This window comes from Aphidius gifuensis, linkage group LG1 (genome assembly GCF_014905175.1).
Source record: "Aphidius gifuensis isolate YNYX2018 linkage group LG1, ASM1490517v1, whole genome shotgun sequence".
In the NCBI taxonomy this organism is placed as follows: Eukaryota; Metazoa; Arthropoda; class Insecta; order Hymenoptera; family Braconidae; genus Aphidius; species Aphidius gifuensis.
Window position 1 is genome coordinate 7,770,790 of NC_057788.1, and position 12,359 is coordinate 7,783,148.

Genomic DNA, 12,359 nt, shown 5'->3' on the forward strand with positions numbered 1-12,359 from the left:
TATAGGCAAAAGTTTCATTAGAAAAAATTACATTCATTTAAAAATATTGATTTTCATTGTTATCATTAGTCTATTTCCTTTTTAAATTCTAATTTTTCATTTTTTTTTCCACCTATTATTCGTTTAGAATATAAAGTATATCACAAACTAACGAATTTATTTTTCTAAACAAAAATACCTACACTAAATGTATATGCATTTTTTTTTAATTCCAAAATTGTCATTATAATTTATATAACAATAATTATTTTTATCTGCCAATTTTTTTGAATATTCATAATCCACTGATAAACTGTGTTAATTTAATGATAAATAATTCCAATTAAAAGGCAATTTTATACACTCATTATTTATTCATCGTATATTTCAAATGAATTATATTTTTATCTTATTTTCAAGTAAATTACATCGATTTATTTGTGACTATTGTAATATTTTCAATCGACAAATTATAGCAAAAAAAACAAAAAAAAAAACAATACTAATTTTAAACACTTGAAATTTTCGTTTTTTTTTTATGTACAAAATATATTATATATAGTAAAAAGATGTAAAGAAAAAAAAAAAGCAAAAAGCATTTGTTGAAAATTTATAAAAAACTTTCTTTTGTGCAAAAAAAAAAAAAAGAAAAAAAAAAAACCATTGTGACACACTAGATGAACTAAATTATTATCGCCTTGATTATAAAATTTGTCTTATTTATATTTTTTTCACCAAATACACGATAACACATATGAAATAATATGATAATGTACGTAGCTTGATGTTAAAAAAAATAAATGAAGAATAAGATATCTCAATGAATCCTGTTGAATTTTATGTCCTTCAGGTGCTGGTTGTCCAGGACCAAGAAATGATCCATATTTATAAAAATTATCTAACAATGTTTCTTTTTCTGCCCATCTATCATAAAGCCATTTAGCTAATGCATCTGGATCTTTTGGTACCTGAATAATAAATTTAACAATAATTGTTTATTCTACTTTAATTTGTTATTGTAAATTATTAAATAAGCAAAGGTTTGTTGTATTGATTAGTAAAATTTAAATAGGAATTAAAAAAACATACCACTGTGCTTGGATATAAACGATAAAAAAGGACGGTTTCGCAGGGTGGCCTTGACCCTGTAATTATTGTCGGCAAATCGATTGGTTTGCCTTGTGGATATGCTATCGTTATGTCAAGTATCCAATTTATTTGAGGTTTAGATAAACTGGTACCTAACAATAAAGCCAGTATTATTAAATTCAAACACAAAAAAACAAATCATTCAGATTAATGTACATGTATTTATCTTACCCATGGTATTTAATTGATCAGAAAAATTATTATTTTGACAGGGACTTAATCGATCAACAATTGTTTGCATTGCACCAACTCTTGGCAATGTTACATTCTAATAAAAAATAAATTAACATGATTAAATTTTTATATTAAATATATTAATATATTAAATTATACCTCAAGAATTGGTAAATTATTTTTTTTAGCAAATCTTTGTGATGTTTCTCTTCTTTTACAAAGAAAACCACCTTCTGGAAATAATACCATCCATTTTCTTTCACGTGGTATATAAGATTCATCAATATGTTTTTCTAATTGTTTTAAACTTCCTTCTCGATTTTTTCTTCCCTTTTAATAGAAATAAAAATTGTTAAAATAATTAATTGATAAATTTAATAATAATTATTATAAATACTCACTGCACATATAAAAAAATCTTGATGAATCAATGAAACAATACCAAAATTTGTATATTTAAATACACTATCCATGATCCACATGACATTTGGTAAAACATTTGGTTTTGAATTAAATATATTCATCAACATTGGTACATCACCAGTACTTTGATGATTTGCAACGACGAGTGTTCTTTCATTAATAATTTGTTCAATATCATCACCTTGTTCAATGACTATTTTAAAAGAAACAAAAACATAATTACTATTGCTTGATTTTAAATAAAATTTTCATAATATTTTTACTTTTAGGGTCAAGTAAATATCAAAAATATTAATGATAATTGATCAGGTTTTTTTATGTTTGTAAATGTACTCACTGTCATAACCAGCAGACCAAGACCACATGGAAACCATTGCCAATAACCAGTGAAAAAATAAACCTTCAAGTTTCCAATAAAATTGTGGATGATAATATTTCATTGGATATAAAAATATCATCCATACCATATATGTTGGAATACAGTAAGCATTATTTACAAGGACAAATCCAATTCTTAGGAAGCTTTTTATGAGTATCACAATACCACTTAAAATACTGTCAAAAAAAAATTACATATTAATAATCAAACAATTGTAAAAAAATTAACAAACAAATTTTAAAGATAACTATTATATTAACTTATTAAAAAAATTATTAAAACAACAACCTTATCAATTTTGAAAATAACAACAACAAAAACATATTTTTTGTGTTTTAAAATTGTTCAACACACAAGGTTAAAAAATATAGAAAAAAAAAAAAAAAATAATAGTAATTAATTATACAATAATACAGGTGGAAAAATAATATTTTATCAACTAGTTCGTGAGTAATATTAATATAACAAGCCGGTGACAATAATGTTGATAAAAATAAAATGAAAATTAATAAAAATATGAATATATTTTTTTAAAAAATAAATAATATTTAACTTGAGGAAATTTTTTATATGATGTAATAAATTGAAATATACTGAAATGATTATTGATAGATATGTTGAATAAATGATTAAACAATAAATAATATATATATGTGTATAAATAAACTTACTTAATCAAGGCTGATGAAGGAGAAGGGGATGAGTCTGGCATTTTTGATAAAGTTTGACACTCAGGTATAATTATATAGTCCTCACGTGGACAATTTTCATCGACCATATCATTCCCTGAAGCTTCCTACTTGAAGCTAAACTTTTTATTTATTTATTTTTCTTTTTTTTTAATTATTATTATTATTGCATAATGTATGACAACAATAAAACTCACACAAACAAATAAAAATTTTGTAAACACACAAAAATTTAATTTTCACTATTTATTTTTTTTTAATTTTTATTTGACTGAAAATAATAATAAATAAAATTATAAAAACAAGAATAAATACACACATGAATAATTTGCAAATTATATAAAAAAAAAAAAAAAAAAAACAACGTCGCACAAAATTTATAAATTAAAAATAAAAAAAAATAAAATTAGTTTATGTAAAAAAGTATACACTTAAAAAATATACACAAAAACATGAAAATATTTATCAAAACAATAATTAATTAATTAATATGTTATTTTCACTTTTTTGTTGTTTATTTGACGTTTTTTTCATCAAAGTTGACCGGTGGTAAGAATCGTGCGATGTTGACTCATTATTTAATTACAAATGTGTCATCATGAGACTTTGATATTATTATATTATAAAAAAAAAAAAGAGGAAATTTTTTTTTTTGTTAATGTAAATAGTATATTCGTTATAATTCCCCTTCCCCCGGAAATAGAGTTGGCTTACTTGTGCACACCTTTCAATTTAATTCGGACACATCTGCGAAATTACCCACATACATTCTCACTTAAAACGAGTGCAAACATATACATTCATAAAAATACAAAACACACACACACAAAACATCTTCAAATATAACCCTTAACCTTGTAAATTAAAATTCAAATGAATGAATTTATTTGTATTTAGTTTGAATAATAATAGATGATTGAAAAAATATTGATAAACAATAAATACAACATCTTGTTATTATTTATTTCATTTTTTTTACTTTTTTTTTTTTCAAGAAATGACGCCATATTTGATGATTTTATTGTAGATCAAAGACAGCAGTTGCTGTACTTTCTGCTTGGCGCTAAAATTTAAAAATTATATGTTGTTTAAAGGCCCGTTTACATAATGTCAGCCATTTTTTTTTAAGTGCACGTAATTGGCCAAGTTGGCAATTGTACAACACTCATTCACCGGTGTACATCGATCGAAGGAAACAACAAGGTTAAACCGATATTTTCACTCCCTTTTTCTTCAAGGTATTTATTATTTAATTATTATTAATAATACATATGTCAAATTAGCAATATTTTTCTAATATTTTTTTTGGTACTTCTTTTAAAAATTATTCATCAAGTTTATTGATTGTTGTGGTATAAATCATTTATAAACAATTAGAAATATTTTTTTCTTTTTTTTTTTTTAAAAAAACCACATGGTTGATAATGATTTATTTAATTTTATAATTAAAAACTTGTGTAGGTCATTGTTATTATTAGCAAAAGGTTGAGTTACAATTTTGCATTACAGGAGTGAAATAAAAATAAAATTTAAAAAATCGGTTTGTAATAAAATATATAAAAAAAAAAAAAAATGTCAACGTTTGAGGGAAGAATTGAAGAAATACCAGGCGTCTCTGTGGATAATTTTGGAAATGATAATGTTAAATCATCATTATTTTTTTTGAGTCATTGTCATACTGATCATATGTATGGACTTGATAAATTACTACAAACACTACCAAATGATCCAGTTAATAAATTTTATTGTAGTAAATTAACGAAAAATTTTATCATTGAATTATGGAATTTAAATGATTCAGTATCATCAAAAATAAATACAATTGATGAAAATCAAACAATCATAACAGAATATAAATTAAATAATAAAATTTATAATTTAACAGTAACTTCTGTACCAGCTGGTCATTGTCCAGGTTCAATAATGTTTTTATTTGAAATTAATAAAAAATTTATATTATATACCGGTGATTTTCGTATAAATTCACAAGATTTATCAAAAATTAAATCTCTACATGATGAAAAAAATGTTCCCATTAAATTTGATAATATTTATCTTGACACAACATTTTTTGATGATTCATTTGATTATTTACCAACACGACAACAATCATTTGTTGAAATTTTAAAGTTTATTAAAAATTGGCTTGATAAAGATGAAAAAAATATAATTAATATTGAAATATCAGCAAAATTTGGATCAGAATATATTTATATGAAACTTTTTGATGAATTAAATATTAAAGTACATGTTTTAAATGATGTTTACAAAGCTTTTTCAAATATTATTAATGTTAAAAATTGTATAACAAATAATCCATATACAACTAGAGTTCATGCATGTCAATTAAAAGGTAATAAAAGTCCTTTAAATTGTCGTAATGATATTGATGTTAGCAATATCATGACTGTTATACCATCAGTATGGTACTGGAAAAATAAAAATTTAAAAAATAAATTTACTGATTTTTTATCTAAAGAAAATAGATATTATGTTTGTTACTCGACTCATAGTTCTTATCAAGAATTAATTTATTTTATAAAATATTTTAAACCAAAGAAAGTATATCCTTGTGTTATTGATCAAAATGAAATTATAAATTTTTATAAAACTATTGATAATATATTGATGAATAGCAATGATAGCTGTAGCTATAAGAATAAAGATTTTACTAAAATTAATTTAGCTAAAAAAATTAAATTAACATCGTTATCTTCAAGTGATGAAGATGATGATTTTTAAGATTTTTTAAAAATATTATTAATCAAGTTTTTAATTATAAAATTAGATAATGATTTATACTTTTTAATAAGGCAATTTTTTATAATTTTAAAACATTATTTACTGTTAAAATTTAATAATGGTTTTTAGATTTTTTAACATACTAATCAAGTTTTTAATTTTAAAATTATATAATTAATTTTATTTTAAATAATTATTCACTGTTAAAAATAATTTTTTTACATTAATTAATAAAAAATATATTTTAAATTTTATTTGATTTTGTATTTATTGTGAATATTAATTTATTATTTCAGAAATTTTTTTGATAAACATTTAAAATGGCAGCAACAGCACTTTCCCAGGAAAAAGTTTGGTTCGACAAACCTTCGTACGACAAAGCTGAGTGTTTCCACTTTGAAAAATTAGCAAAGGTAAGATGAATTATCAATTAAAAATAAAAAATAAAAATCAATTTCGATTTTCAATATCATTAACTCTCATTCTCAATCATTCTACAACTTCTGGGTTTTTTTTTTTTCGTTTATATTTCAACTGTTATTAACAAATGCACGTAAAATATTTGGTGATAGTTTATGAAAAAAAAAATTGCTAACTTTCAGCTTAAAAAATAAATAAAATAGCTCGACACTTATCACAAATTTTAAACTAAATTTTGAGTATTAATAAATTGTTTAATTTAAAAACAAATATACATAGTTGCACTTTGATTGAGTATTTTATTGTTTATTAATAAAAATAAATAATAATTTTTGACAAAGGTGGTGTCAGATAATATTAAGGATTTATTATCAATAAATAAATTAACAACTGAAAAGAAAAATTTAACATCAACTGAACAACAAACAAAATCATCGTCTAAAAAATCAAAGGAAAAAAAAAATAAAGCTGATAAAAAAAATGTACATACTAAAAATGATGATGAAAAAAAAGATGATTATTCAAATCAGGTACAGAGCTATATGCTAAATACCAATTTGTTTTTTAAAATCATTTTATATTTTTATTATCAATAATATATTTGCATGTAATGGATTATTTAAAAAATATTATTTCGAACTTTGTGATGTTTGTTTATATTATATTTTGCATTTAATTAATTAACTTTTTTATCTGCTTAATTTTGATACTTATCAGTTGATTTATTTGTCATGTATTTTCCATTTTTTTATTTTACATATTTTTGTTACCAACAATATCAAGAGCTTTTTAACTTAAAAAAAAAAAAACATTTTTGCTTATGAAAAAAGTAAAAGTAATTGTTGTATAATAAATTTAAAAAGAAAGAAAAATTATTTATGAATTTTAATGACTAATATCGGTATGGGTGCAGGAAAGCCAAGGTGATGCTTGTTCAATGGATCCTGCAGTACAGAGTTTGGCTGATGAATTTGCAAAGGCGCGAGAACACATTAAAAAAAGTTTACAATGTGTGAGTACCTAAATTGCTCACCTGAATTTATTATTTATTCAAAAATAAAAATACACATACAATAGAAATACAAAGCTTTTTTTTGAAATTTATATATCTTCTTGATTTCATAATTTAAACTTGGTATCAATTGTTTGCTTTTATTTTAACATTATTATTTTCATGATGCTTCTGTCATTTTCTCATTTTAAATACTGTTTTTTTTTTATTGATAATAATTTAAAGCTAATTATTTATGATTAATCATTTTATTTTAATTTATTTTCAGATTGATAATATTGAAGCAGAAGCTGATAGACCAATTAAAGATGTACCAGAACGTCTTGAAGCTATAGAGTACGAAAATCGAATGATTAAAAGTGGTAAGAGTTATAAATTATTTTATGTTATTGTTTGTTTTCAATTTTATTAATAATTTTTTTTGTTTTGTGATAAATTTTAGCTGTTCGTGTTCTTGAAACACAATTAGGTAGACTTCAAGTCCGATTTAACACAGTTTGTTCAGCAGCAGCAAAAGCTGATGAAGATGAAGATGATGATGATGATGATGATGATGATGATGATGATGATGATGATGATGATGATGATGATGATGATGTTGATCTTTTTGGTTCTGATTCTGAGGTAAGCTAAGCTTCAATAATTTAATGATTGTTTTAAACTTTTATCTTGAAGTAATAGATAAATTGTAATTAAAATTTATGTTTTTTTTTTATAATCAAGGGTGAAGATGATGAAGCAGCCAAGATTAGAGAACAACGTCTTGCTGCTTATGCTGCAAAAAAATCAAAAAAACCAGTTCTCATTGCCAAATCAAATATTATCCTTGATATTAAACCATGGGATGATGAAACAGACATGAAAGCAATGGAACAAGAAGTTAGAAAAATTCAATGTGATGGTTTATTATGGGGAGCAGCTAAATTAGTACCACTTGCATATGGAATTAAAAAACTTCAAATTTCATGTGTTGTTGAAGATGACAAGGTTTCAATTGATTGGCTTACTGAAACAATTCAAGAACAAGAAGATTATGTTCAAAGTGTTGACATTGCTGCATTCAACAAAGTTTAAAAATTCTCAATCACAAAAAAAAAAAATCTAATAATTTTCTAACACACACTCACTAATGTAACTTGATTGATATTTTTTGTTAAATTGTTGCTGCTGTTTTTAATTTATTTTTTTTCTTCTCGGTATGATAAAAACTATCGCACATACTCATTCCGTTATAAAAATAAAATAAAATTTCAACAATTCAACATATTAAATTGTGATTTGGCTATTATTATTTCCCAGTATAATAAATTTCATAAAAAACAAATGATATTTTTTTTTTATCAGTAATTGTTGTTAATTATTAAAATAAACAAGTAGCTCCCTCTTAACAACACCAGCAAGATGATGTTGACGACGACATTCTAAAATGTTCTAAAAAAAAAAAAAAAAGAAACATCGTATGATTGTTTACAACATTCCAAAGTTCAAAAACCTACTTAAAAACAAGTTTCTAAAAATTAGAAAAACAGGTATTTATTGAATTAAAAATATATATTTTTTTGGACATTAAAAATTAGAATAAATTTCTCTAATAGAATATAAAAAATTTAGGTTGTTTTATGATACATTTAACAGACTGATGTCATGACCCAGTGTCATTATCATCACAAACTTTAAAACCATATATAAATTATTAATTAATGATAAATTTTGTTCAAGTGCCAAGTCATCATCTGGTCATTGTTATTTTCATTATCTTTTTATTCGTTGGCAGTTGTAATCAAGTGGTCTCACTGTAATCATGGCCAACAAAAATGAAAAGTCTAAAAAAAATGATAACAACAGTATTGGTAATATTTACTTGATATTATACAATATTTCACTTGTTATTGGGTATGTTTAATAATATAATTATTTAATATTAATAATAAATAAATTATTTATATTATCATGATGATTACAGGTGGAGTTATATATTGTGTATTTTAACACGTTACTATTTTACAAATGATTTCAAAGGTCAAAGTCTGTGGAATGTTGTTTTTAATTCATTGATGATATCACAAAATGCTGCTGTACTTGAGGTAAATTTTGATACAATTAATTAATAACTATTTAATTAATATATATATTTTTTGTTAGATTGTTCATGCATCAACTGGATTGGTACGTTCAAATCCAATTATAACAACGTTTCAAGTATTAAGCAGAGTCATGGTTGTTGTTGGTGTTTTATTAGCAACTCCATCAACTGTATCAGCTTCATCAATTGGTCTTCCAATTGCTCTCTTTGCCTGGTCAGTTACTGAAATTATTCGTTATGGTTATTATTTTGCAAATCTCGTTGGATATGTACCCTATTTTCTTGTATGGTTGAGGTAATTGAATTAATATTTATTCAGTCTATGACTTATAATTTATTTAATCACATTATTGTATGTTAATTATGTTTTTTAATTTATACAGATATACAACATTCATTGTTCTTTATCCAATTGGTGTTACTGGTGAACTATTGTGCTTTTATGCTGCTCAAGTATATGCTTCGAAAAATACAAATCTTTGGAGTTATTCATTACCAAATTCATGGAATTTTACATTCAGTTATCATTATCTTCTTATAACTATTATGTTACTTTACATTCCATGTAATTAAAAAATCTATATTAATCAATTTATAATTTATATTAGCTTTATAATGTACTGTTAAAATATTAATTAATTATTTTTTATTTTTCAGTATTTCCACATCTGTATCTTCATATGTTTGGACAAAGAAAAAAACTTCTTGGACCACAAAAAACTACAAAGACACAAAAAGTTAATTAATACAACTAATTATGTATTTGATTAATTTTTTTATTAAAAAAAAAAAAAAGAAGGAATGTTTTAAAATTTACAAATAAAAAGCTATTTTAATGTGCTATAAATTTATAATATATTTATAAAAAAATAAAATTGAATACATTGATAATAATTATAACAGAGTTTATTTATTTGTTTATATTAGAAATTATTTTATTAATGGTCAGTGTGTTTATAAACATTAAACACATGTGATTTAAAAAAAAAAAAAGAAAAGCGAGAGGGAGGGAGGGAGGAAAATAGAACTTTCCAACAAAAATACAATGTTTTTTTTAATTTTCAATAAAAACAGTAGACAGTGGTAGACAGCATCTTTTTAAAGTGTAGAAATAACAGATAAGAGTGTATAACAGAGAAAGAAAATTAAGATACCTAGAGAAAGAGAGAGAAACTGATAACAAAACAACCAATGAAATGTCAATTTGATAGATGAAAATCTCTACTAAAAAAAATAAAGTTAAATTGTCATTTAGCGCCATGACATGTTGATTGAAATAAACATCTGTTTGTTTTTGGAGTAATCAACTTGTTGGTTGTTACTCCAACATAATTTTTGATTACGTGTGTGATCTGCACGTTGATTAAATATCAAAAAAAATATAATTATTTAATGAAAATTAAGTTTCAAACCAATCTAGAAAATTGTGAAAACGTAAGTCAATAATTACCGAGGGAAAAATAATATTTGAATTTCAATTAATAAGAGTCAAAAAAAATAAACAAAATAAAATAATAAAAATATAAATAATTTATACTAGGATTAACATATTTTTATATATTATCTTATCATACTGCTAATCTTGTTTACGTGTATGTTACTTAATTTTTTAATTTTTTTTTTCTTATTGATAAATTACGAATTAAGGTCTACTCTGAGTCTGGTAAAAACTGGTCTGATAAATTTTATAAAAAGCATATATAATCAACAACATGGAGCTACAGTGTGCTATACAAAATTATCATTGGGGAAAAAAAGGTTTATTAAGTAGTGTTGCAAGATTAATTAAAGCATCAAATCCAAATATTGCTATTGATGACAATAAACCATATGCTGAATTATGGATGGGAACACATCCAAGTGGTCCATCATCAATTAGAAAAACAAATGAATCATTGGTTGAATTTATCAACAATAATAATGATGTACTTGGTGATGAAGTTAAAAAAACATTTGGTGATTCATTGCCATTTTTATTTAAAATATTATCAATAGCAACATCATTGTCTATTCAAGCTCATCCAGATAAGGTTATTTATAATTTAATATTATTCCTTACTTGTTGATTGTCATAAATTAATTATTTATTTATTTTTTTGTTATCAACAGAAAAGAGCTGAAATATTAAATAAACTTCAGCCAAATGTTTACAAGGATCCAAATCATAAACCAGAAATTGCAATTGCATTGACTAAATTTGAGGCACTTTGTGGTTTTCGTCCTGTATCAGAAATACAATATTTTTTAAAATCAGTACCAGAATTATGTATGGTTATTGGTGATGATATTGCCAATGAATTTATTGGTTCTGATGAGGCTAATTGTAGAATTAATTTACGTAAATGTCTTGAGGGTCTTTTGACACATCATGCTGATTCAACAGCTGATAGATTGAAAAATTATTTGGAGAGATTAAGACAAATGGGTTAATAAATTTTTACATAATTATTGTCAATGATTTATCAAATAATTATAAATATTATTTTTTGTAGATGAGTGTAGTAGAGAAGAAATGAATGCTCATTTATTTGAACGACTTCATGCTGATTTTCCAGGTGATGTTGGTTGTTTTGGAATATATTTTTTCAACTATGTTACTTTGAAACCTGGTGAAGCTATTTATTTAAGTCCAGATGAACCACATGCTTATCTCAGTGGTGGTAAAGTTTTAAATTTTATTTGACCTATTTTATTAATGAATTTGCATTGTCATGAAATATTTGTTAATATTTTTTGTTGCCAGATTGTGTTGAGTGTATGGCTTGTTCAGATAATGTTGTTCGTGCTGGTTTAACTCCAAAATTAAAAGATGTACCAACACTTGTTGAAATGTTAACATACAAATGTGAGCCTGGTTTTGAAAAATATTTTAAAAGTACAAAAATTGATGAATTTACTGAAATATTTAGACCACCAATTAAAGATTTTGCTGTTGCTAAAATTGAGGTATAAAATAAAAAATTAAATTTAAAATAAATATTAATTTATTGATTTATATATTGCAGATTTTATCTTCCACAACAACATACACATTATCACCTCAAAATTCAGCTGGTATATTGATTATTATTGAAGGAAAAATTCAAGTTAATTCAAATATTTATAATGAAGGTTCTGTTTTGTTTATCAAATCAAAAGAACAATTAAATTTAAAAATACTAAGTGAAAATAAAAGAACCCTTATGTTTGAAGCATTTGCTAATGTTTGAAAACAAACAAATATATATTTTCCATTATTCAAATTGATCAGTCGAATCAATTAATTGTTCAACAAATAAAAAACAAATCAAATTATGAAAAATAACTCAC

The 12,359-nt window shown here is 23.4% G+C and overlaps 5 protein-coding genes across 7 annotated transcripts; 4 read left to right on the plus strand and 1 right to left on the minus strand.

The window, feature by feature from the left end:
• Positions 1-378: 378 nt before the first annotated feature.
• LOC122847539 (acyl-CoA:lysophosphatidylglycerol acyltransferase 1-like) lies at positions 379-3,729 on the minus strand. The gene is made up of 7 exons (XM_044145302.1): positions 2,776-3,729; positions 2,063-2,280; positions 1,704-1,918; positions 1,462-1,632; positions 1,300-1,396; positions 1,069-1,220; positions 379-947 (listed from the first exon to the last, which is right to left on the minus strand). The coding sequence occupies exons 1-7, from the start codon at positions 2,880-2,882 to the stop codon at positions 711-713; spliced, it is 1,197 nt and encodes a 398-aa protein (XP_044001237.1). The 5' UTR covers positions 2,883-3,729; the 3' UTR covers positions 379-710.
• A 91-nt stretch (positions 3,730-3,820) lies between these two features.
• On the plus strand, positions 3,821-8,233 carry LOC122847927 (probable elongation factor 1-delta). Its single transcript, XM_044145784.1, has 8 exons — positions 3,821-4,031; positions 5,832-5,948; positions 6,297-6,485; positions 6,869-6,967; positions 7,236-7,329; positions 7,410-7,447; positions 7,547-7,591; positions 7,691-8,233. Exons 2-8 carry the CDS (start codon positions 5,856-5,858, stop codon positions 8,039-8,041), a joined length of 909 nt encoding a protein of 302 aa, XP_044001719.1. The 5' UTR covers positions 3,821-4,031; positions 5,832-5,855; the 3' UTR covers positions 8,042-8,233.
• Positions 4,366-5,435, plus strand: LOC122847925 (protein artemis-like). Its single transcript, XM_044145782.1, has 2 exons — positions 4,366-5,367; positions 5,430-5,435. Exons 1-2 carry the CDS (start codon positions 4,366-4,368, stop codon positions 5,433-5,435), a joined length of 1,008 nt encoding a protein of 335 aa, XP_044001717.1.
• Positions 8,234-8,400: 167 nt separating the features above from the next.
• Positions 8,401-9,956, plus strand: LOC122847550 (very-long-chain (3R)-3-hydroxyacyl-CoA dehydratase 2-like). 2 transcript variants are annotated; one of them, XM_044145322.1, is made up of 6 exons: positions 8,401-8,496; positions 8,742-8,860; positions 8,931-9,051; positions 9,110-9,345; positions 9,434-9,615; positions 9,708-9,803. In XM_044145322.1, exons 2-6 carry the CDS (start codon positions 8,769-8,771, stop codon positions 9,794-9,796), a joined length of 720 nt encoding a protein of 239 aa, XP_044001257.1. In that variant the 5' UTR covers positions 8,401-8,496; positions 8,742-8,768; the 3' UTR covers positions 9,797-9,803. The 2 variants fall into 2 exon arrangements, with proteins under 2 accessions (XP_044001257.1, XP_044001253.1); XM_044145318.1 differs by having other exon boundaries at positions 8,407-8,496; positions 8,687-8,860; positions 9,708-9,956.
• Positions 9,957-10,252: 296 nt separating this feature from the next.
• Positions 10,253-12,271, plus strand: LOC122847537 (mannose-6-phosphate isomerase-like). Of its 2 annotated transcripts, none has more exons than XM_044145298.1 (6): positions 10,253-10,484; positions 10,698-11,080; positions 11,160-11,475; positions 11,543-11,710; positions 11,794-11,996; positions 12,056-12,271. In XM_044145298.1, exons 2-6 carry the CDS (start codon positions 10,763-10,765, stop codon positions 12,257-12,259), a joined length of 1,209 nt encoding a protein of 402 aa, XP_044001233.1. In that variant the 5' UTR covers positions 10,253-10,484; positions 10,698-10,762; the 3' UTR covers positions 12,260-12,271. The 2 variants fall into 2 exon arrangements, with proteins under 2 accessions (XP_044001233.1, XP_044001234.1); XM_044145299.1 differs by having other exon boundaries at positions 10,412-10,484; positions 10,691-11,080.
• The last annotated feature ends 88 nt before the right edge of the window (positions 12,272-12,359 follow it).